At 34.9% G+C, this 26,376-nt stretch overlaps 1 protein-coding gene across 1 annotated transcript in view; it reads left to right on the forward strand.

Annotated features, from left to right (window-relative positions):
• Positions 1–26,376, forward strand: part of CSMD1 (CUB and Sushi multiple domains 1) — a 1,093,428-nt gene that overhangs the window by 880,539 nt on the left and 186,513 nt on the right. Inside the window, exons 23-24 of the mRNA XM_053974810.1 lie at positions 4,168–4,324; positions 24,688–24,879. Coding sequence (XP_053830785.1) covers positions 4,168–4,324; positions 24,688–24,879 — 349 coding nt within the window. The remainder of the gene's footprint in view (positions 1–4,167; positions 4,325–24,687; positions 24,880–26,376) is intronic.

Genomic DNA, 26,376 nt, shown 5'->3' on the forward strand with positions numbered 1-26,376 from the left:
ATAACATTTTAAAAACTTCTGTTAACATACATATAATGTTCACCCTTTAATTGTGAGAGCCAACCATCTCATTACTCATCTATAACAATCCCAAGATCAACTCAGCAGGAGTGTCAGACAAAGCACATAATGTTACTATTTTAGGTAGGATCACTATAAACTCTGTGAGGATACAGTGAAAAGATTTCAGAATGTTAGCAATGTCAGCAAGCTATACAGTCCTTGCTTGCCCAGCTTCCATAGGAATATTTTAAAAAAATGTCCCTTTGGGATGATTTTATGCTATAAAATCTCTGCAGTTAAGGAAATTGGCTAAGTTTAGTTGTAAGTAATTTCTTTTTACTGTCAGAATAAAAAACTTCAAGAAAGTCAAGAAACTCTAGCCAGAATTTCCTTCTCCTTCAGGTGAGTGCTGTACATTCCCACAGCAGATGCAGATACAATAGCATTGTTGTTGGACCATTTCTCCTCATGAATAACTGTAGTACTATGCTGTTCTTTTGTGTGCATATTTTAACTCCAGTAAGAAAACCAAACACTTTCAGTTCCTCACAAATAGGGAAAAAGAGGCATCCCTGAATGCTTTGGTTAAATTAATCCTAAACACAGCTCTAAACAATGCTGTGATCATTCCCTGCTGCCCCCCAGACCAGCTTCTGCAGTTTGACTACACCTCTAATGTTAAATTCTCGCATCTTGCATAATAAGGTGGCTCACTGGAACTGTGTTTCAGAAACAGTCCCTGGCCTATGCAGATCCTGCACTTAGGCTTTCTGAGGGAAGATTTGTGAAGGTGTTAGTAAGTCTGCATTAAATGCGTTCTAGGGATGCGCTGACAATAAATACTGTGTAGACAATCAAGTTGTGGTGACTTGACTCATACTCTGCCACTACTTACTTGCTTTGAAAATATAAACTAATCTATAGCTCTATATATCAGCTCAGTATCCAAGTGGGAATATTGAGGCTGGATATTGAGGCTGTAGAGTGCATGGAATGGCATATAATTTGCATGGAGTATTTCTGGCATCAGTAAGACTAGTGCATGAGGAAAGGTCAAACCTATTGCTTTCAAGAAGAATGCATGCAGGTTAATGTCTGTAATTTGTGGGCAAACATTCTGTTGCTGTGACAAAATCTGAACTTAAATTAGTGGGAAATAAATTTAAATTCAAGTAAAGTAATAGACACAGTTTCACCATTTTGAAGGACATATGACAAAAGTGAATATTTGGATTATCTCTTTATTTTAGAGTTTATCCTTTCTCACTCACTAACACTTCATCCTCCTGGTCTCCCTGTTTTAACTACCACTTGAAGATTCATAGTTCTTTCAGGTGGCTACTTATGCCAGAATCTTTATAATTCAATTTCAGTGAATTTGTCAAAGGTATGAGGAAAAGCAGAATGTAATATTCTGATTTTTATCTCTTTAGCCAAATAGACTTTTTTTTTTTCTTCATGACCGAGGAAATTGTAATTGCAGCATGCGAATTATATTTCAAATGTGTTCTCCTAAATAAGTTAAATGTATGTACTAAATATGAATGGTGATAAATAGTCTAGACAAGTTTATTAAATGCATTCTGTATCTGTCGAATCAATGGCACATGACATGACACAATGGTTGTACACAAGCTGTCTATTGGGAGTGATCCTTGGCCCACATTAATTAGCATCACAAGCACTGGTTAAAAAGTGTTTTTCCTAGGATGGTTCAATCAGCTTTTCAGTGTGGACAACGGAGATTCAGTGCTTGTATTTGTTCACTAACAATGCTTCACTTATTGGAGTAGATATGTACTTGCTTATGTCTGTAATGTGATAATGTGAGCAACAGATGGACAAGTGTCACCAAAAATTGCACCAGCCTTTTTCTGTTGTTGTTTTTGTTTGGGTTTTTTTGTTTGTTTGTTTGTTTGGGATTTTTTTTTTTTGTTTGTTTGGTTTGGGGTTCTTTACAGCTGTTTTTACAGGATCTTTCATATCTAATTTAAATATCATAAAACACTTTTCATTTGGATCTGGATTAATCTTGAGGGATTCTGTTATTTAACTGGTTAATCCTCAGGTAGGAAGAGTATCTCTAACAGTCAGTGAGGTAGAACACTGTTGAAACAAGATGTCTGTAATTTTTAGCTGTTGGGATTTTTGTTTGTTTGTTTTGTTTTATAGATGAATAAAAATGTTTGTTTTGTTTTATAGATGAATAAAAATATTTGTTAAACATAGGTAGCATTTTTAATTAATGACAGTTATTAGAACATTCCATTTCAAGTATTATCTCCCAAGCGTAATATATCTGTGGAAATAAGTCTTATGGTGAACAAATGATTCTTCACTTTGTACAATAGATTTCCAGCTCTAATAAATAAAGCATAATCTGTCCACGAAATTAATCGGTAGTTCTGCCCCAAGACAGTGGTTAGAAGCTTGCAAGTAATTTTTCAGATACTCTTAGCATAGCTTAAAGTTATATTTCTTCCAAGAGGTGGACCTTAAGTATGTGTAACTGCTTGCATGAACCCTAAATACAATGGGTTGTATCTTCTGAGACATCTCATCTGTGTGCTTTGGTATAAGACAATCTTAGCATCAATAATAAAGACCAAATGTATTCTTCTATCAATTGCTAGCACAATATATTATTTTTCAAAAGTTTCCTTTGGAGTAAGTAATTATTTATATCTATGTAGGTTTATAAAAGTAAATATATGCTTTTGTCTTAAAAAAATCTTTATGCATGTTGTTTTTATTATTTCATTTTGTTAATGACATTTGAGATGAACATGGTACTTTCAAGACATTTACCTATGTAAAGGTAAATGTAGGTATTTTCTGGTATGTTGACATGCTGGTATGTTCTCCACAGAAAAAACAGAACTGCTTTTAATTGTTGGTCTGCACCTATAAATGCTGCAATAGTCTGTCTCAAAAGAATAGTCTCAAAAGAAGCATTTCTAAATTTTAGTAATAGATCTAGCTGGGCATTTAAATAAGGAGAACTTCCTGTGACTCAGATGTAGCAATTTAGATTGTTAAATGAGTCACTCCTCCTTCTCACTGGATTCAGTATAAATCCACACTGTACCACAAGGTCTGCTAGTGAGAGATGAAGATCGAGTGCTTGAAATATTTACTGTAATTGTAGCTTTTGTGCTGGTTGTCTCTAGTCACTTTAGGACACTTTAGGCAATAAGGGCAAATTATCTTTCACTTTGTATCAGAAACCAGCTGCTCAAATCCATTTCTTGCTTTTGTATAAGCATTGACATGATATTTCATGTGTGGTGTGTATTTACACACTTTATATTGCTTCTTTTTCCATGAGAAAGTAGAGGAGATTTATTTAATTTAAAGAAGAAATTAGCTTCTTAAGTTCATCTTGAGAAAACAAACAAAACAAAACTGCAGGAGGCTATTTTTGCACTTTGCTTTCAATATAAAAAAATTTTGGTTTTGCAATGAGAAAAAAAAGTAATTTTTTATCCCCTTGGCAAGAGTTTGTACTTCTCCTGTATTTGTGAACAGTCAAAGAGCATTCTTAAAAATTTTAGGATTTGAAAAATTACTTACATAGATATTGCTGAAAGTTTTCAGTAAAGTAATGTGGCAAATAAGAACATCTCTACAATTAGTTTGGAAATAGACTCACATATCTTTTTGAAAACTTATCAGTCTTTGTTAAATCTGATAGTAAACCAAAACTGCTGCAGGCTTAGAGCCTGAGATAGAAGATGACAGATTGACTTAAATATCTTTTTTGCTGTTGATATATCCAGACAGGAGAGAATAGTGTAGGCTGTAAGGATTTAGCTTCAATGGTGATTTCAGAACTCATACTTCTTTTGGCCTTGGTGAATAATCCAGAAAACAATCTGAGTTTACGAAACCTGAGAAGATAGAATTGCATATAAATATTAATTTCTTTTAAGATGAGGTCACAAAACCAAAAAGGCAAAAGATTATAAAACACTTAAAGGGGAACAGAATATTTAAGATTTAACTGAACTATATAACCCAGAGCTATATACCTCTCAAAATAGATAAATAAGGATTTTGGAGAAACTATTGGAAATATTTTGCTAACTTTGTAATTATTGTATAAATGAAAATCTTTCATATATTTAGGTTTGATGTCCAATTTCATGCTCTTATTTCTGCAAGGTGTATGATGGAAAAGACAGTTCTTCACGCTCTCTTGGAGTCTTCACCAAAAATGATATGATGGGAGTTATTCTTAATAGCACTTCTAATCATATGTGGATAGAGTTTAATACCAATGGATCTGATACTGACCAAGGATTTCAGTTGACTTATACAAGTAAGTAGCCCATAAATATGATCTGATTGATTGCTTTGTAGGGAAATGTGTATTTCTCAGCTGTAGTGGTTTCTTTTTGAGTGTTGAATATAATTTCCTAGAATGTACTGTGGTTAAGAGACTGAGCTTTACTTGTCTACATGACTGGATAGGTATTATTAAGTTTAAAACACTATTGAAAGCAAAATTGTATGTTTTTAAGCTTAGAAAGCACAATTATTTTTAAGATTTAGTAGTACTGTTGTGACATATGTGAGTTGAATATATTAGTTATTAAACTGTAGCAGAAAATGTACCGCAGAAAGTCATGGAATATGGAAAGCTCAATCTCTGCAGTCAAGAGAAGAAGAGAAGAGAAGAGAAGAGAAGAGAAGAGAAGAGAAGAGAAGAGAAGAGAAGAGAAGAGAAGAGAAGAGAAGAGAAGAGAAGAGAAGAGAAGAGAAGAGAAGAGAAGAGAAGAGAAGAGAAGAGAAGAGAAAAAAAAAAAAAAAAAAAAACTAAAAGAGAAAAGGAGTACAAATGAAGATTAACAAGAAAATGAGTACCTGGATGTACACTCTTAATCTGGCCTGACTGCTTGTCAGGATCAGAGTGGAGTATACTGGAAGGAGACCGGAATGAACAAGTTTTAACAAACAAGGCACTTGTCCCACAGACTGTATGCAATTAATTGAATTAATTTTTGCTGGCAAAAAAAAATGAGATTTTGTGGGGAATAACTTTGGGGATATCTAGTTTGTTTCCAATACACATAAAGAGATATTTTTCCAGGCTTCAAGGGATTTCCAAGATCCATTTACTTCCAATTTTTATCTTATACCTTACTTTCCATGAATTACTGTTGAATCTTGCAGAGCAGAACACCACAATATAGTGTGGCACAGAAATTGAATAATTGCTCAGTTTAGTACATCAAATGTTTTCCCTTTGGTTTGGAGCAAGCTGTGGAAAAACGTTTTAGAATTTTTTTCTTACAGAACCACTGAAAAATGACTAGGGAAATCTACTCTAATCTGCCTAGAGAAACTGTAGAAATTTTTCCTTTGGAAGAAAACCAAAACCAACCAAAATAAGATTGTTTTTAAAAAATATTATTTTAAGGGCTCTGATTTCAAGGGTCTCAAATCAGTTCCTTTTAAATCCTACTTCCGTGATCACTTCTACCTACTGTTTAGAAATTATTTTTACTTAAAAATAGAATTTTGTCTAATTTCTACATTCAATTGCTTGATTTTGTTGCATTTTATTTTAAGATTTGCTCTCCTGCACCATATTTTTCTGTGTAAGATAGGATATGATAATTCATGTCTTAAGGCTTTTTTTTCCTGACTGTTTGATTAGATTTAAACTGTGTTTTCTATTCTTCTCATTTTCTGAAGTGTGTAGACAGAATTTGACTTAGTCTTCTAACTGTAATTTTAGTACTGGGTAGAAAGGCAAACTTATTTTCCTATGTCTGCATAGCCCTTTACTTTTTTTTTTTTTAATTTTGGTTGCCAAGTGTCTAATTTATTTTATGTAATCAGTTTGCAGCCATTCATGTTGAAAAGCATATCTCTAATGACTTCTCTTCCTACTTTCTCTCACGAGACAATCCCCAGTTTTAAATACAAGCTAATTCTTTACTTCTCATGTGTGTTTTCAAGAAACCAAATTTCAATATAATAAATTTTGAGACAGTGACCATCTAACCAGGTGATTTCCTTCTACTGTAACTGTTATTTCCAAACCATTTAGTGTGGGATTTTTCACCATTCATAAATTAATGCAAGCAAAAAATACAAGCAGAAGATGTATTCTTTTGCAGTGCTTTGAAAACTGGATGCAGTGCTGACTTACATCATTACTATCCTAATAATATGTCAGAGATTAGATATGCCAGAAATTTATACTCATTATTTGATAGATTTTTAATTTTTTGGTGCAGTTACAATTCAGTTACCAAACAAATATGTCCATTTTTCATTCAGTAAATACATGAAATACAAAATTATAATTATCTTTTTGGATTAATAAAGCTATAGTTTAGAGCAGAATTAACAGAAAGATTACTCTGAAGTTTATTTATTCACTTTTCAGATTGAACTATAATGCCAGATACTTTAAAAATGCTAAAACAAATTAAAAATGTGCTAAAATATAGTTTTACTGAAGGAAATGAGAAATATGTGCTGGAGTGAAAGAAATTGAATAATTAATATCATAAGACAGAGATAGAAGAAATGATGGTCTAATAAATCAGGTTAATTAATTCAAGTTATTTCCTATGTGATTGCTGAGTTCTTGCTACCCACAAGGCATTGTCAACTGCCCTTAATTGTTGGTCTTTGTAGTACTTTTCTTCCTATTATTGCTATTGAAATTAAGAAGTAAAATTGCAGTGTGTTATTAAAAAGACTTGTGAAAGTCTGCTATTTCATTTGTGTGCAACTACATTTCCATCCTTTTTGATGGAAAAATTGTGTGAATTCTGAACGTTGTGTTCAATTTAAAAATACAGTAGAAGAAAAAGCTAATGATCCATGAGGACAGAAATGTGGATAAAGAAACTTTTATCTCTCTTTTCAGAATCTCATTACCAACATAGTAAAACCAAATTTTATAAACTCAGAATCCAAGGTGTTTGTATAAACTATAGAAATCAGAATATAAGGAGATATTAAATGGAAATCTATAAAGCATCCAAGTTCTAAATGAAATCTGATGAAATTTGTCTTGAAATCTTCTGTACAGGAAATTGCTTCAGGTAATACTGATTGGAAGCTGGAAATTATCTTATTCTTTGATTTATAATGACAAGATTCTTTCAAGAAGATACATTTATCCTGATAGGTAGAGGTATTTCTTTTACTAAAAAAGGCCATTGAAACATCTGTACTCTTTCTCAAGTTAACTGTTTTGAGAAACTAAGAAATATTTTGAGTGAAAACTAAAATTCCAGTGATTTTATTTAAAGAAATAACTTCAGAAAAATGGAGAATATTTTAGCCCAAAATTGGCAGGGTGAGTATATATGAAGTAAGAGTCAATGAAATAGTAATTTGAGCAATAGCTGAACAGAGGAGAAGAAAAATGAGGAACAAAGAAGGCAGCTTGTCGACTTTGTGTAAAACAAGTTTATATAAAGCCATTTCCTTATAGTGTGTTAGGAGGAATAAGGTAAAGCGTCCACTTCCTGTATCTCTGCACTGCTATCAGAGGGAATGACTGTGGAAATTCATATCTCTGTGCTGAGGAAATGGCAGCATAAGCTTGATGACTTTAATTAGAGGACATCAGTAGCGATCTGCATGTAAAAATATAAGTATATTCTTATTGTAGCCACAACTGATGCATGTGACAGCTTTTTTATTTTTTTTTTTTTTTTTTAATTTTAGAAAATATCTGTTATTCTTTCATAACTGCAGTTTTCTTATTCCGGGGATATTTTTCCCCTCCATCTGGTTAGAACTTTTCTCCCTGAGACACCTCTAATTTTTGTCAGGAAGAGAAGATTAGATACAGGAGTTCCCAGAGCTATTCCTGTTCACAACTCAGTTAAAAGATTTGCCCATTCTGATATAAAGATGCCAGTGCTTTGTGCTGTCATGTCAATGGCATTTAATCTTAAATTGACATTCACATAAAACCAAAATCTTATTGATGCCACAGTGAGAGGCAGAAAAAGCAAAACACAGCTGTCTGGTAAAAAGTAACAGGCTGCAACTTTAAATAAGGAGCAATTCAGTACAGCTTCTGAATAACAAACAGGCAGTCTCCTTGCCATGCCTAACCATTCCCCTATCACAGTCCTGACACAAGAGGAAATTTAACAGTATTTGTTTTCACTCATCATGTACTGAACTTACTCTGACTTGTGTCACGAGTGCTTCCTTGCTCCTGTTTAATACTCCTTCCTTGAACATAGCCTCACTTTTCTTAGCTTTTGGAAAAACAAAAAATAATACCTTTACACTTAATCATACATGTCATATACAAATGTTTTGTGACCCTCTGAGTACTGCCTAATGCTGTTACTGTGTGATCTATTTGGTCTTGTACAGATCACTCAGCACTATACTGTGCTTGCACAATTTTCTCACTAAAGTTCCCTAACATTTGAGAAGAAAACACTCTTTCCCTTCAGCATACCATCTAGAAATCTCAAAACTCATTTATTTTCATGGTGCCTGATGATAGATGTCTATATTCTTTATGTGTAAGGACCTTTACCACTGTAGAATTGCTCCTTGGACACTTCTGAAACCTCAGGATTTTTACCATGTGCTTTGCACTGGCAGTTGTTTATCTGAAATAGCATGAAGTTGCTGTTGGAACTTTTCTAGACATCTCTTTTAGGACCAGCTTATCTAGCTCTCTATGGCAATTTCATTGTTCCCCAGTCCTATGCAGTAAATAATAGAAGCAAAAGCTTGACTTATCCACAGATTAAGCCCTTAGAATATATTGTAATAAGTCAGTGGAAGAGTCCATCCAGAAATAGTTAGAGATACTATCTGTAGGAACATGCCTGGCTGCACTGGCCCACTCAGTAATATATTCGCCTCTCAACAGACTCCTTTGTGTTTCAGAAACATGAAGAACTAGTTATAGACTTTGTAGTCTGAAAATTATTCAGGAATTTGTGGTATACTCTGTAGCTAGATTTTAGATTTCTGAAGGCCTGACACTGACCTGTCCCTAATTTGCTGCTATAGATTAAAAATGAGATTCCATGTTAGTTCATCAACAATTGTTTTTTATTTATATCCTCCACTTCCTTGTGATGTGAAATTAGACATTCTCCTTCACTTCTGTGCTAAGATGGAAATGAAGGCTGGTAAAATTCTCACTCGGGATTTGTCTTTTTGAAAATGAATGCTGTGTAGGCCCAAATCATAATTTATGATAACAGCCTCAAATTTCAAATCTATGGTGACCATTTCTTTCTCTGAAAGCAGGATTTTCCATGGCTATCATTTCTTTCAGAAGAATTCAGGCCCCTGAGCTGTGCTCCACTCCACAGAACTTACCACAGACTTAGGATTGTAAATAGCATTAGGATAGATTTTTTTTTCTTTTTAATGAGGTTTAATATTTTCATTTGCATTCGTCATTCTTTATATTTAGCATAGTTAATAGTTTTACAATATTCTCTTCATTGGTCTGAAGATATACTTTTCAGTTTAAGGAAAGAAATTTTTAAATGCATTTCTTGGACATGATGTACTGGTTTAGCATTCATGGTATTCTGTTACTGCTAAGGATTAGTTCTAATTTTCAGTTGAAGTTCTCTGTTATAATCATTCTTTAACCTTACTGCTTTCAAGGGATAGTGAAAGGTAGTGCATGGAAGGTGAATCTGAATTGATCTAAATTTATATAAATAGTTGAAACCATTTATAATAGTTAATTTAAGAGAATCATGATCTTTAATTTAGTTAATTTCCTATTCCAAAGTAATTGAAAAGGTTAGAATGTCAGTGAAAACAATGTTCTGAAACTGCAGACTCAGACAATTATTCTAGCACACAATTAGTCTCAAATTCAGGAATATAGTGGCTTTGCCTCAGGGGGTATAATGTCAGTTTAGCAGAACAATCCAGTAAAGAAGCTCTTCCAGTTTCCTTTCCATAACTAGTCTGTATATAAGATATGTTCAAATTAGAACCTTCAAACACTGCAGTAAAAATGTAAGACACCAAACACAAATATTATTAAATTAATACATCTTAACCGATACATGTATGACATAGTCACAGGTCCTATTAAGAGCAGTACCATTATGTGACTAACCCCAAATGAACATAACCCCAAATGAATACTGCCTGCATAGAAAAAAATCTTCTAAAAGAAAATCAAAGTTGCAGACTTGAGAAACAAAAATTAATGAATGTAAAAAAAAAATAATCATTAGAAATATTAATTTCCCTGTGTACAAGAATTATGATATCCTGATTAATAACATGATGACATCAGAGTCTCTTCCCTCCTTCCTCCCCCAGAAAGTTAAATTGCCTTCTGCTTCCTAAATTCTCAACATTTACATAGTCTCCCCATTCCCCCAAATCCTCAAAACTTTGTATGAACAAAAAATAATTGGTCTTATAACAGTTTTTATAATTGAGGTTGGCTTTCACTTTTAATTTAAAGATGAAGCTATGAAGCTGCTACTTAGCAGAGTAGGTGCCAAACAATTTTTTTATCTCTAAGACAGAAACAATGAAAACCATTTTATTATGTGAATACAAGCACTGGTTTATGGTGATGTTTTGCATTTTTCCCATCTCAGGTAAATCTTTCCAGATTTTTTGAAGCACAGATCTTTAGCCATATAGACTATAGCTAGTGCTACCCTATGAATGAGTACTCCAAAATATTTTTTCTTAGCAGGCCTGGATTAGGATGGAGGTGACCAGTTTGTCCATCTGTATTAGGTTTGAATAGGATGGCGTTGTGGTCCACGGTGGTGGTGGACACAACCTTCCCTGAGGGCATCTTGCGCCAATGGGTAGGAGCCACGAGAGCATCAACACATAAGACACACAGACAGACAGACACACACAGACACACACATGCAGCAGCTCAGCAGTGAAGACACAGGAGGGTCCAGGCATAGAATTCCAATGTGCTTTGTTTCACGTGACACTGAAGGGGTACAGGGGACAAAGACAAAGGCAAAGGAGGGTCCAGGACATAAATACAGGGAAAGAGGGGGCAGAGAAGAGCAACAGGGATCCAATAGTCTGGGGAACTTAGGGGTGGTACACAGGGAAGGGGCTAATAGGGAATGCCAGGGTGGATGGGCAGGGTTACACAAACAGGGAAGGGAGAACTCACTAAAACATGAACATATATGGGTAAAAGGGGTAGGGAAGGCCAACGGGCCAATGGGGAGGACAGAAATGGGACAAATTAACATAGTGCTACAGAGCACTTCTTTCCTCACCCTGAGTTGTGAGGAATGCCCAGAGCCTAAGGTGCATCTCTCCAGTGTATTCTTGATGCTCCCTCCCCAGTAGGCTCACAAGCCTCCACAGGATGGAGTTAGTTTTCTTGAGTTAAGAAAACATAGAGTTAATTCTTCTTTGAGAAATAATTTCTTCACTGAAAGGGTTGTCAAGAATTGGAAGGGGCTATGCAGGGAGGTGATGCAGTTATCATCCCTTGAAGTGTTCAAGATACAGCTGGATTTGGTATCCATTAATGCTATGGTTTAGGTGAGATGGTGATGTTTGGTCTAAGGTTGGACTTACAATTTTGGAGATCTTTTCCAGCATTAATGATTGTGTGATTTTCTGATTCTTCAGCTAATGCTGAGTGCTGCTTCACAGAGTTAGGGCCTTCTCTGTTAATTGCACTGACATGCCAGCAGGTAGGCTCAGAGTGAGCAAGAAGGGGACAGAGATGACCTGAATTGAATGGTGACACATGTCATGTCATGTCATGTCATGTCATGTCATGTCATGTCATGTCATGTTTAGCAATTAAAATCTGGGGAATTGTTTCTGAAGTAGCTGTTGCTAAGGGTCTGACTGGGAATCAGTCTGCTGTTGATAAGTGATTGGCTTTGCATCACTTGTTTGGGTTTGGGGTTTTTGTTTTGTTTTCACTTAATAAACTGTCTTTATCTTGACTGATTCATTTTATTGCTTTTTTCTTTCTGATTCTCTTCAGATTCCACTATGGGGAAGTGTGAGAGCAACTGGGTGGGGGCTTACCTGCCAGCTGGGGTAAATTCACCAATATCCTGTGTCTTGTGGGTAACCTGAGAAAGTGAGGATGAAGCTGTTTAGTTACAATACCAGCGACATAAAAGCTAGACCTAGAGAGGAGGGAAAAAAGAGATGAAGAAGGGAATAGACAGATATGTTGGGAGCTTGGAATAAATGAAGCTACAATATCAAACCAGGGAGTCCTAAGGAGGAGTACAGAAGGCAAGAAATGCACCACAGGGTATGGGCAAAGGTGATTTTTGGGACTAAAAGGCTAGGATACAAACACAGGAGAGGAAGATTGCTAGATGGGCTGTCCAAAAAATAGAGCAAGTATATGGAGTGGAGAACTGAGACTGCATTGGTAAAAGGAGGGTGCAAAAATGAAACAGAGAAGAGCAGGAAACACAAGAAATAGAACAGTAGTAGCATGCTGTGTTAGGAGTACAGGCTGAATAGTCCATGATTATTAAATTGTGTTCTTCAGAAAATACTTGGAGTGAAAACCATGATTCTGTTTGAATTAAAATATGTATATTGCAAATATACATCAACAAAATGAATAGATATTTTAAAGTGCTCTGAAAATTTAAGAAGAAAAATATTTAATTTCCAAATTTACATAAATTATCATCTTTAAGTCACTGAATTTCTCCTCTGGGCATAGGGTTAGAAAGGATGAAGATGCTAACTATTTCTCATTTTCAATTAGGAAAAAAAAGGTTTGATATGTAGGTGGTATCGAACATGTGGAAAAGGTAATTTGTTAAAGGTTATTGTGATTTTGTTCTGAAAATTACCAGTTGAAGGTCTCCTGACTTTTCTGTGTATGATTCAGAAATTCTCATCCTCCTAAAACCACTGGGTTTTCCCAGTTTTGTAATTCACATCTATTATCAAGAAAAGGGCTGCTTTTAAAAATCTCTTGTTATAAAGTTTAAAATGCAGTTATGCTTTTCAGGTGAGAGAGAGCAGCTAGCAGAGATCACTGTAGGTGTTCATATGCATATGGTGTTTTACATTTATATTAAAATTCTATCTTTAGAGTATGAGAGTAAGATTTTTCAATGATGCCAATTCAGGTAGGCTTCTAAGCATTTTTTTTTTTCTCATCTGCTTATGTATTCATCATAGCTAAAAAATGTGATTGAAATTTGCCAGCAGATTCCAGCTAAATTCATAATCTTGGGAGTGATGGCCTAAAGATTATATTGCTTTAATATTATAGAAGTGATCATATTTGTAGCATTATTACTGAGACCTTAGTGAGAACAGAGTCCATGAATTTGTCAGTGCAGTTGTTTGAATGACAGAGCTTTACCTTCTTTGCCACCTCAACCTAATTTTTTTCTATAATATTTTAAAAAGAATCTATTTCTATGAAGCCATTAGAGACGTTGTCATTATATGTATGTGCAGCTGGATTTAATGAGTTTTAGCTGGGATTTGTTCCAAAAGTTTGCTCATTTCCTCTGTTTTTCATAAAAAGACTCCTGTTTATTTACAGTGAATCACTTCCTCTTTTCCAAGTTTTAGATGGGTAGACACTAGAGTTACTGTTCATTTATTCCCACTGCTATAATTACTAGAATTCTCCCATGAGCAAGAATTCCTGCCTGAAAACTTAGAATACTTGAACAGAACTACCAATATCCTATTGTTCTTTACCCCAGCCTTCTTGTGTACATTGGCCTCATGTTGAATGAAAAATTATTGTTTCCCATTTAGAATTATTGGCTCAACCCTATCTGTTGGGAAAGGGAGGCTGATAAGCAGTTTCTTAAGTCAGGTAGATGATCAGGACCTAGAAACGTAGGATGATGGAGTAATCCTTCTTGCAAGCTCCTTCTTGCTGCAATTCAAATGTAAGATGTGTTAGGTACATTAGTGTTGATTTGCTCTTTAATATATGGAAGTATTAACTATAGCAGTCTAATTATAACATTTAAACTACACAAACATGAATGTATTATTCCATTCCATATTTCTAATACTCTTATGCAAAATTACAATATCATAGATATATACTCTATAAAGTATAGTGTATAATAATATAATATATAGCATATTATAATATATAATATATAATATATAATATATAATATATAATATATAATATATAATATATAATACATAATATATAATATATAATACATAATATATTATATATAATATATTATATATAATATATAATATGTATTATATAATATATATGATATATAATATATAATATATAATATATAATATATAATATATAATATATTATTATTATATATTATATATTATATATTATATAATGCTGGACATTTCAAATAATTTCTAGGAGCCTCTGAGATCAAAGTTTGATCTTAACTTTCTTCTGACTGACTTATTTTTCCCTTTCTAATAGAATGAATTTTCAAGAAAAATCTAAAAGTACTTTGTAAAGATTTTAACAGTTTAAATGAAGAATGTGAGTTTTTCTCCATTCCCTTCATTATATTAAGGAATTGTGTACATTTCAACAAATTAAGATTGGTTCCCTCAAACCTAGTCATATTTTATAACTGAAGATTAGCGAAAATAAATAGGAAATAAATAGGAAAATAGAAAATAAATAGGAAACAGATTTTTTTTCAGTCAGCTAAACTATGTTTTTAATGTTTCTAATTATTTAAAACATTAAGAAAGTTATTTCAGAATAAAATTAAGATTATTCCTTCAAAATTTTAGGCATATTGAAATCACCCTGCCAAAACTATGTGTACATTATATATGGGCAGAATTAGGAATACATGTAAAGAGAAGACTATTTGCAACAAAGATAGTTAAAGATGAATGCTATAAACCTATTTATCTCTATTCCTTCTGTTTCCATAATGTTTCTAGATGGGAAAACGTGCTTTAAAGAGGATGGTGAAAGGTAGACAAGAATGTGAATTCTTGTTACTCAGTTCTTCACCACACTGTATTGAGAAGTTAATTTTCAGTTCTGGGCACAATACCACTCGCCAGAATAACAGGTGATGTGTGCAGGTGGTTCACCTATCAGTGTGTGAAGGAATCAACACAATTGGAGATGAAGGGGTTCTTTTAACTTTCAGTCCTGTTTGTGCCATCCTGCTTTTTATAAGCTTGTGCAATCCTTTTTCCACATTTAATCCATCCTTTACATTCATGGTGACTTCATTCCTCTAAGGATGAGTATTTTTGAAAAGACTGTGAGGAAATGAATGAATTTGACAACACTTGCATGTTTGCTATGTGTTAAGTCAAAGTATCTTGCACTATATAACACAAAGGGAAAAAAAAAACTGTGTCTTCATCTTATTTCTTCTGCTTTTCTTTCCCCTCTCCCAGAAAAAGGATACGACCAGTCTCTTCTAATAAGTCACCTACAGAATATTTTTAAGTAGTCACTGTATCAGTCATGTCCCCACTGATTACAAAAGAGGGTGTAGACATGGAGATCCTGAAGCTATCATCCCATAGATACATGAAGTTAGAGTGCTTAAATGCACATGTAATGTCACCTTTAATCCCTGCTTCTTATATGTAGTGTAAGTTGTGATTAATTATTCACCTGCTTACTGATTGCAAAGTTTATTTGTATGCTTTCTATATGTGCATTGCAGTCATCTTGCTGCAGGCGCATATATTTGCATACCCACCTCTTGCAAGCATTGTTATTTATGTATTGTCTTTCAATAAAATAATAAAAACCTGTCTTCTGCTACCTGTCTACACATATTTAACTCGCTTTTTAAATCTGCAATTCTTTATTGTATGTGGGGACACTGTAGCTGAGAAAGGGAGAATAAAATGATTGAATAAGATACATGGACATAAAGAACCTGGTTTCAAATGGGTGGGGAAAGGACTTAGAACTTTTTATAACATATTTATAACAAGAGAAAATTACAGGAAAAAATTATTTTCATTTTATGTTAAAAAGACTGGTTATTGATATCATGCCCTAAGATCTCTATTTTACATATTTTGTAGGTTTAAATAAATTTTTTACATGTTGCTCATGTTAAGAAGAATTGCTGAATTCCTATTAGAAAGTATTATCCATTGAATGACTGTTTCATTTATATAGTCAAAATTAATTGCCAATTGATTGCAAAGCTTTTGAGAAATTAAAAGTGTATTTCAGTTTCCAAAGGATACAAAGCAGTAGTTTCTGCTGATACTTCACTATAGCCACATTATCCAAACACACTTCTTTCTACAAATTTTTCTATCATTCTAATTAGGTAGAGATTTTGTAATTGGCCATTTTTCCAGTACATGTTTTTCTTTTTTCCTACAGCTGTAGGTTTCAGGACAGAGTTGCATATAAGTAGTTCCAAGATAGAATGAAAATGCCAAGAACTTTATTAGGAATTGCAAAGATTTAATTAAATAGGTTATGTTATGGATGTTTAGGATACAGCAACAGCAGAATGAGTATTTGTTGACTTTACGTGTATTTAGAAATCCATGATATACTCTGAACATTAACTCGAGTACCATTTCATACTTTTAATTACTCTTTAACAGCTCAAAAAGATTCTGTGTTAAACATATAGACTACATTTATGACCTTAAATGACTTCAGATTTATCAACTCTGGAAGAGTTACTGGTGTTTCCAATGTTTTCATAGTACCTTTATTTTATAATAAAACATGCTAATATTTCCTTGTGTGTACTGAAATAGGATTTTCATATGCACTTATCCTTCTTTTGAAGTCATCCTGAAATCTTTCATCTCATCTCTTTAGGAAGCTGAATATAGGTTATATATTATGTGTGTATTCTGTCTTCCATGGCAAGCAGAGAAGACAGTACCTTTTCCCAATGGGCATGTGCAGAGCCCACCCACTCCATACTTATATTATAGTAAGTGATATGATTATTAGAGATTATTAAAGAGTATTTGGCATCCCTTTGGTGTTTAATTTATAAGCTGCAAAACCCTTTTTACATTCAAAACAATTAACCCCTCATGGCTTGTCTGATGAAATTTTCTTAGGAATTAATGGTATCTTTGTTGTAATAGTATTTCCTCTTCTTTAACAAACAGTAATATTATCAGGAAATTATATGAGTATAAACTTATTCATCCAAGACAAGATTATTGACACTGCTGATTTACACCTATATGCTGTAGTTTTTATGTTTTAAGGACCTGTTAGTCTTTAGATAAGACATCTAAAGTTTTGAAAATAACCCAGCTGGCATTTCTTTTAAAATGTCGTTACAGTTTTGTCTGGAGGCTTTTTATGTAGAGTTCTTACTACAAAGTACTAGAGTTTAGGGTAACAGAAGTTACAGCACAGGTTCATGCTTTTGAATTTACAAGAAGAATATTTATTTGGCAGTTACAGTGTTCTGGGATCATATCTGAACCCAAGGTTCCATAGTCTTAAAAGTGAATTGATGCACCATCAGGATGCCCAGCGGTGCAAATCTGATCTGAATTTGTCACAAACACAATTGAATTCCTGTAAAATTAATGAGTGCATACAGAAGAAAACTTGTATGCATTTTGTGCTTTTATGGCAGTTTTATATATGATTTGGCATAAAGTCAGCATGGCATTGGCAAACAATAATTAATTCAACATAGCTGTAAATAAAGCTGAAATGTCAAAAGTGACTGAACAAATTTGCACCATGGGAGCACAATATTAAGGGCTATGATATTACATTTCTTTTATTGTCAGTTCAAGTATTTCCTCTTTTTTAAAACGGTTATCTTCTATCTCCAGAAGTGCAGTTTTAAATGACATAGTATATTTTTTGCAAAACATGAACAAGTTTTACTACGAAAGAAAAAAAAAGGAAGAAATAAAGCCTTACAACTTAATTTCTTGGCTTATATTCTGGTCACTAATAACAGTGTGCTTATATGTTCTACTAAATCAGTCCCAATGTAACATGTGTAACTTTTGTGTAGGAAGTAAAAATTGGATGAGTACCATAGCTCAGTTCAGAGTGTCTTTGTTTCTTTTGTCCATTCATAGACATGTCTTAGTGTTGAACTCAAGGCTAGAGTCACAAATTAGGGATCAAGCCTAAAGGTTGTTAATGCACCTTAAAAGTGCGTACTTTTTCATGTGTCTGGCTTTAGGAGAGTGATTGTTTCAAAATGCCTTAGTACTTCTAGTAGTTTAGATTCTTCTAAACTTCTTAACTTCTCCTAGTTGGTTTAGATTACTTATTTTTTATATAGCCAGTGTAAGTTTACATGCAGTGTAAATGCACACGTATATATAGTAAGTAAATGGTATTCTTCCTTTCAAAGTGAATGAAGGGAACATTTGTAGATACCTCAGGATGATGTCAATTTCTTTTCTAAGTATACTCCCCAGTACAGAATCCCTGAAAATTTCCCTTGGAGACACAAAATGAACACTCTCTTCTTTGTGTTGACAACAGGCTTTGGAGGGTACAAGCTTGAAGATGAACTGATGTTGCATCCTGGGTTTGGGTTCAGATTAGGGGTTCTGATAGTTAGCTGGTTCGGTGTACCCCTGTGTAACCCCATATTCCCCTCGCGGTGGTTCGCTCCAGGTCACTCACCGCTGGAGCATCACCATGCCAGTCCTGTAACCACCCCCCTGTTCACTCCTGAGAGTTCTGTGTCTGTTACCCCATCCCTGCATTCCCATTCATCCCGGAACCCTGTACACACCCCTGTCGTGTCCCCATTGGTTACCGCAGTCTACCTCACTCCCCCGTTGCCTGTCCCCTTTGGGCGCGGGGGGCTTCCACCCATGTCTGCCCGCCCCCTATAAAACCCCCATGTGTTCCTTTGTTCACCGCCATTTTGTCCATGTGGGCGCTGGGGGCAGACGCTGCTCTCCATCGCAGCAACACGCGACAATAAACCCTCTCCAGCCAACCGCAAGGACAAGGTGTGCCTCCTTCACCTCTTTGCCTCATCCCAGCGCCAGTTACAGAGCGCGGCCAGCCCCACCCCGGTGCGCTGAACGCCACAGCGCCCGGGACACGCAGCACCCTGGTCCGGCCGAGAAACAGTGCCTTTAGCCAGGCTCTCCAGAGCTGCCCCAGACAGGGGAAAAGAATGCAAAGCCGTGAACTGAGAGTTATTCTTCACAGATAGCATATTCCACCCACTAAGGGACAGAAAAGCTAGTCCAAGGAAGAAACACGAGTGCACATAGTATGGACATCGAATCTGCAGCTTCATTGCTTTGCTGCCCAGATTCACTTTTATTATACTGTACTGCTTACTAATGTAGCTAGTACTACAGTACCCATCATAGTTAAACTGAGTTGAAAAAAGTTGTAATTAATAGTCTACATATATTTACAGAGATTTCAATAATTTTTACCTCAACAACTGGTATTTCTATATTCCTGAATATTTATATCAAATGTGAAGAGTAAATCCCACTGAATAGTGCCAGGAGAATACAGCCAATCATCAAGATGTATTCGAGTTGGTTTGGTTTTAATTTAACATGTTTTTATGCATTCATTGTTCAGAAAATCCTATCATGAAACTCAAGAATAGGATAATTGGCAGCAATTTGCCAATACACTAATCTTTCTGAGCAGTAAGAATCTTGGCAGAGTTTCTCTGACATTGGCTTGCTGCAATGTCAGGTAAACTTGAGTACTGTGATTGTGTGGAACTCGTGACCATATTCCCCTGTTGTAAAAATTCTAGCATCTACTTTAGCATTGAAGTTCTGTTGCAACATTTCTACAATGATATTTCATAAAAATATGATCCTTTATGATAAATTACTCCAGATTTACAAGAGCATCAGGGAAAAAGGGAATTAAAAGTTCTGGGTTTTGTGTATGAGAGGAAGGGGAAGAAATTGGGGAAGAAGAGCACAGGGAAAGATACTGCTCTGTTTGCACATGATGAACAGCACCTACATACATATGAAATACCCTAATTTTTAATATGTCTACTGATAAACAATGGTTGTCTTCCTGATGGAGAAATGTAGTGAACATGGGGCTGCAAATTATGTACTATAATTCTTACCGTTTTTTCTAGAGTATTCAAAGTGCCATATTAAAAATTTGGCATAAATGAGAGCAATTAGTTTGTTGGATGTTTTTGAAGGGATTATTCTTGAACTACAGAAAGTTTGAAATGCAAATAACAGGCATGATATTGTGCAAACAAACATAAAACTTAAAGAGTACTGCTGAACTCTTCATGAATTTTCAATAACTAGAAATTAAAATCAAGGTGGTCTTTTTAATAGAAATGTCTGAATAATCTTAATAAGCCAGCAAATACTGAAGGGTTTCGTGTCTCAAGGATATTTAAATTTAGGTTTTATATTTTTGCTTCCAGTTAGATATTTTTATTTGTATGTTATTTTTTAATTTATTTGTTTGTGAAATAGGAAATTAAATTCTGGTACTTAACACAGTGACTTATTATGTGACTTATTATGTTCTCTACAATCATCTTATCTAACACTTTACCCCAAATAATCATTTGATTTGGGTTTATAATGAGCTGGCAGAAAAATCTTAACTCTCCTGTTGCTCACACAGCCTTAAAAATGTTAAAAATAAGATTCAAAAATGATGTAAAAAATCAGCATATTTCTGGAAGAGGCTTCATATTCTTTGACATATGTACAGGCTGAGAAATTCCTGTATGTGCCACTATGTACTAGAGTGTTTTTAACAAAGTTGTGCTTTCCTATTTATAATTTTCAGAGGTACTTTTTTATTTAGAGATACAACAAATGCAATAAAGTGAATATCTGTATAGTGTGAGGCTCTTGAAGAAGTAGGCAATTCACCTTGGGACAGACAGGTGAAAAACTATGTTTACAGGCAAAAAAAAAAAAATGGAGAACATGTAGGAATCTACAAAGCAAAGAAGGTGAAATACCTTTCTATTTATGAATACTTAAAAATATAAGTGACTTACAATGATGATACAAACTATTAATAGGGTAAAATAAAGCCAAAGAATATCTTTTGTGTTCCTCAGTCCTGTTTCAAGCAAGAATAGACAAAGTGCAGGCAGGCAGGCTTCTCTCAAATTTCTAAAGCTTATGAAGTGATCTCTTTCGTTCTTCACATCTTTCATGTATGTTTACACCTTGTGTAAAACTGAATTCTAACTGGAGTACCTGAAATTATAGCAAGTCAGAACAAAAGTTTTAACTCAGTCTTGATACCTTCTTTAGTGAAGATGGGTCTATAACAGACTAGGAAGGCTGGTTCATCCAAAAGTTCATTTCATTTCACCCAAGTTTTTCTGTTTGTCTTGTAGAAGACACTATCTCTCCCTGACAACCTTGTGTTCTTTATATGGTACAAGGTATTGGAGAATTAATCTAACTATATATCAGTGTTATGGAAAGTTTTTTTTCATGAGGCATGAGTAAATTCTTTATTCAGGGGAGTTCCATATGTCAATCACATGCCACTGCATTTGATAACTAAATGTTGCACCTCATAAAGAATGAGAAAGTATCTAAGAGCAGTGGCAGAGAAATAGTGTTACACTGGCTCATACTGTCAAATCAGCAGTAAAATATAATGATATCTATCAAACAACTTACATTTTCAGTGTTTTACATAAATGTCTCTGTATGTTTAATAAGGAGATTAAAGTAATGACATATAGCTGTGTCTTGTGAAGTTCAGCTCGTCTGAATGACCAAATTGTCCTGGTTCTTTATAGTGTATGAAGAGAAATAGGCCTTTTTAGAATTGTCCAGTCCATCCAATCTACTTTTTTCTTCCTTAGGATGTGATTAATCATACTTCATAAGATACTTTTAACTCTAAAAGACAGAAAACTGTTCAGATGTGACTGTTTATATAATCATTGCTGAGAGCCAGTTAAAATAATTACTGCTCTTTTTTTTTTTCTTTTCCACAAAAAGAAATTGCAGGGATGTGCAAATATTCATGTGGAAACAATCTTTTCACAAGGAAATAATGCTAAATCTCTATAATTCTTTTGTACTCTGTGTTATGATAGATAATTCCATCTGATATAAAGACTATAGCTCTGCTAGTAAACTAAGCACTGGCAGGGCATGATATGGGGAAGTGATTCTTCAGACTGACAAAATGTTAGAGTAAATGCTAACTTACCTCTATTTTGCTGCCTTCTGGCTAGGACTTTCCCAAAAAATCTCAGGCATAATACAGTAGACAGACAGCTGATTTCCCAGGAAGGGACTTATAAACAGCCATGCTATTTTAAAGGATAACTGAATTTAAGAGTGCATGACTTTGGTCAGACTATTGTCATTGTTCCTAAGGCCTGATGTTTTTCTAGATATTAGCGCAGAGAGAGATGCAGCGTCTATGTGATAGAACAGCATTCAGTTCTGGACTACTATATAAAGAAGGAATATGGGCTCAGTTAAAAATAAAGGTAGAAAATAAATGCCTGCAGGGGATTATTGAGCTGACTGATCTGAACACCGGTCTATATAAGGGGTAGATTGGTTTCCAGAAATTTATATTTTCCTACTGAAGTGGCCTAGACTAGTTCAAAATTAGCCTTCTAATTTTCAGAATCCTGAGTTATAACAGGTAAACCCCAATCTTTGTGCCCAATTAATGAACAAAGAAGGCAAAAGTGTTTTGTGTTTTCAGCAATGTCAGTTGACGGATATCTTTAGCATCTCTACAGGAAGAAAAGCTCTGTAGACTCCTTGCTGTTTTTATCAGCTGTGCTTCATCTCACTGCCAGGAGAAAGGCAACAAGAAAAATATGATACCAACTCTAGCTTGTGTATTTGTAAAATAATTAAAGGTTGTCTGTGGATATGTTATTTACTACTTAGTGAAGGACCTCACAGAATCATAGAATTGTTTGGGTTTGAAGGGACCTTAAAGATCATCTAGTTCCAACCCTCCTGCCATAGTGTGAGAGCCTGGAAGGATTACTGGTTTGAAGCATTCAGAGGTGTATGTGGGTGTGTGGATGTATGTGTGGCAAGGGGCGGCCTGGGTCTTGCTCTGGTGAGGCAATGAACTGCCGCTTACACCCCACCCTTCCCCCAGCCTGTATCCCAGCCCTGCAGTGGCTGCCAATCCCTGGCACACTGGAGACAATGCTCCACATCTGCCTCTGGAGCCCCTAACCCAGCTCCTAAGTGGCCAAATGACTGCAAGCCCCACCTGGGGAAGGCCCAGGAAAAGCCAAAGTGTACTTAAAGCCAGACACAAGGCAAGCACATTTGACCCTGCCTCTCCTTGGAAACTATCACCTGAACACCACTGGAAACAGGAGTGATGTCTATGTTTGTTCTTTTCTACACCTTTGTTGTCTTTCTTTTTCTCTCCTAATTACCTCATCTTGGGATTTTGAGTAATGTTTTGAGAAAGTTAAAATCAATGAGGCTTGGAGTTTGCTAAGTTGAATGGGCCAAGTGAATGCTTTGAGAAGTGTTTGTTTCATGTTGATTGAATGCTGCTCCAAACCTTTTGCCAAAGTTCTCTGGTTTTCTAAAGGTGCCAGTAAAAGCTTTTTTTGTTAGTCTGACCTCTTTGATATCTTGTTAGTATTTCTCCCATGCATCTAACTCAGAGTATATGAACAACTGTAAGCCCTTTTGAAAGTCTCATAGATCAGATTTCTTTGGGCCTTACACATGGGCAAGGATACCTTCTACTAGAACAGGTTATTCAAAGCCACATCCAGCATGGCCTTGAACATTTCCAGAGAAGGGATATCCACAGCTTCCCTGAGCAACCTCATGTAGAGAATGCACTGAAAACAGAAAACTGAAGATCAACAGCCTAATTCATAACCACTTATATAAGCTGTTCAGTAAAATAAGGACAACAAAATGGAAAATATTTGTGGAGTCAGAATTACTTCTTTGGTTTGGGGGCATGGCAATAATAAAGAAGAATCCACTATGAAGAAGAATTTGGAAATAAAAAAGATGAATTTGGAACCACTCTTTATATTATTCCAGGAACAGGAACTGAAGGCAAAAGAAGAGATATAGAATACATCCTTATATTTTAATAATGCTGTATGAAGAAAATGAAGTGTGTAATGCATAAAATGTTGAAAGAGTTGTAGGTGCTCAGAGCAGATCTGCTCATTCCATGGACCACAGAGTGAGGTATTTATCCCATTCAGCATGTTAATAGGCCAGAAAGGAGAATGCGATTTGAAAATTAGTGTAGGAATACTTCCTTTCAGCAGAGATAAAACTGAAGCCATGCTATCTTGAGACTAGTATGGATGAAGTAGCCCTTGCATATGCTTCCTGAGTTAACCACTGTGATCTCTTGACATCATTATTGAGATTAGGTGAGGAGGTGAAGCTGCTACTTAGTGCCAAAACCAGGATCAATATTTCACTCCCACTGAATAAAAAAGAATGAAATATAGAAGTGGTATAAATTAATTAATTTCTCACCAATCTATTTTAGAATAATATAGATAAATGATATGATATAAAATAAATTATAAATGATATAAATAAAATGATGCTTTCTTCAATAAGCAAATGTCATAATCAAATACCAAGTTCATAATTAGTTCCTAGTCTTTCAATTTCTGATTTACCCAAATTATATACCATTTATCTTTGGTCACTGTGAATACATCTAATATCATTGAATCATGAGAATATAATTTGCATCAGAATCAGATTCATTGTTATTCTATATCAACATGTCTTTCTTTCTTTCCCTATTTCTGTTTGCAGGTTTTGACCTAGTAAAGTGCGAAGATCCTGGCATACCAAACTATGGTTACAAGATACGAGATGAAGGACATTTTATAGACACTGTCATTTTATACAGCTGTAATCCTGGCTATACAATGCATGGTAGTAGTATTATGACCTGCTTAAGTGGAGATCGAAGAGTTTGGGACAAACCTTTGCCTACTTGCATAGGTAATATGGATTGTGACAGTGTTCTGGTATGACTGGTCTGGTGGTTCAAGAAAAAAACTCAAATAATCTGTCCTTGTATACTTCATGAGATCATAATGGTGCAAATATATTTTAAATTTCAAGTAAAGATTGAATATGGATATGGAAGTTTAACTTCTCTAAAATAGGTGGCTTGCCATTAATGGTTATGGAACTACTAGAAAACACTTTTTTCTATAGAGCAGCCTTTGATGGAAGACTGCTTTGGTTCCGATGAAGCCTTGGGTCACAGAGTCTGATATACTATCACAGGCAGTGGTATTGTCTAAACATTTCATAAACTAAGAAAACCCCATCATAAAGCAAATAAGGTTGTGGGCTTTTCTTCCTTATCTCTTTTCATCAGATACTATTTCAGCATCTCATTCCTATAAACTTTATTTCTAAGTTTTGTCACACATTGCTGTATTTTTTTTATCCGTGTGCTTTGGAATCCTTGTTGCTGTGCTAAGATCCCCATCTGCCAAAACCTTGAGGTATACCTTCCCTGAAAATATCACAGCTTCAAGTCCCTAAACCTTTGTTGCATTACAACCAATGTAGATGTTAATCAGAGAATTACTAGCCAACATGCAGAATAACTGAACACCAGTATAGCTGTTATCCATTGTACCTTTACCTGGCAGTTTACATCCCCTAGTTTTGCTTTCCAGTCCAGCATTTGCCAGTGACTTCCTGACTTCAATTTTCACATGAAGTTCCCATGAGTCTTTCCTTCTATGTGTCTTCTGATAGTTAGTTTTTGCTTCTGCTGCCTGCTGCTGGCAGGTCACCAACTGCTTTCAGCACTCTCCTCACCTGCAGGATCTCTGCTTGTTGCCTTTTTCCCATTTTGGGGGCTATATTCTCCATTGCAGAACCTCTTTCCTGCTGAACACATTCACAAACCTGCAGTCTACAAAAAAGCAAGCTCCCTTCCTTTCAAATGTTCAACTTAAGGTAAGTGCCAGAAAAACATCAGTGAACAGCATTTCTGCTGTCTTAGTAGGGGTTATTTTCCCCACTTGATTCTAGAATTTTATCTGTAAGTTTTCCTCTATATATATGAGAGGTCAAAACAACTATCCAGTTTTGATTTAAACACTTTTCCAGGCTCTTTATGCATTCAAGTCCTCATGCTCTTCAGTTTAATTGGTTAGCTTCCTTTTCCTCCAAGTTTGCCCTTTTGTAGAGAAGACCCATAATTAGTCCTACCTTTGCCTATTTCCCCATGTAATTTAAATGAAGTCATTTCTCTAAGGTCACTTTCTGCAATATTTTTTTGTGCCTATGTTCACTACCAAGACATAGAATCTAAAATTCTTGTTGGTTTCAAGTCTATTAGGTGAATAAATTCAACCATCTACCTATTTCATTTTCTTTGTACGATGATTTGTCTTCTAATCTATATGTGGGATGTTAAAATTTCAAACATATAACAATATAAATAATAGTAATTAAAAAAAAAAAAAGCTGTAT

This window comes from Vidua macroura, chromosome 3, assembly GCF_024509145.1.
Source record: "Vidua macroura isolate BioBank_ID:100142 chromosome 3, ASM2450914v1, whole genome shotgun sequence".
In the NCBI taxonomy this organism is placed as follows: Eukaryota; Metazoa; Chordata; class Aves; order Passeriformes; family Viduidae; genus Vidua; species Vidua macroura.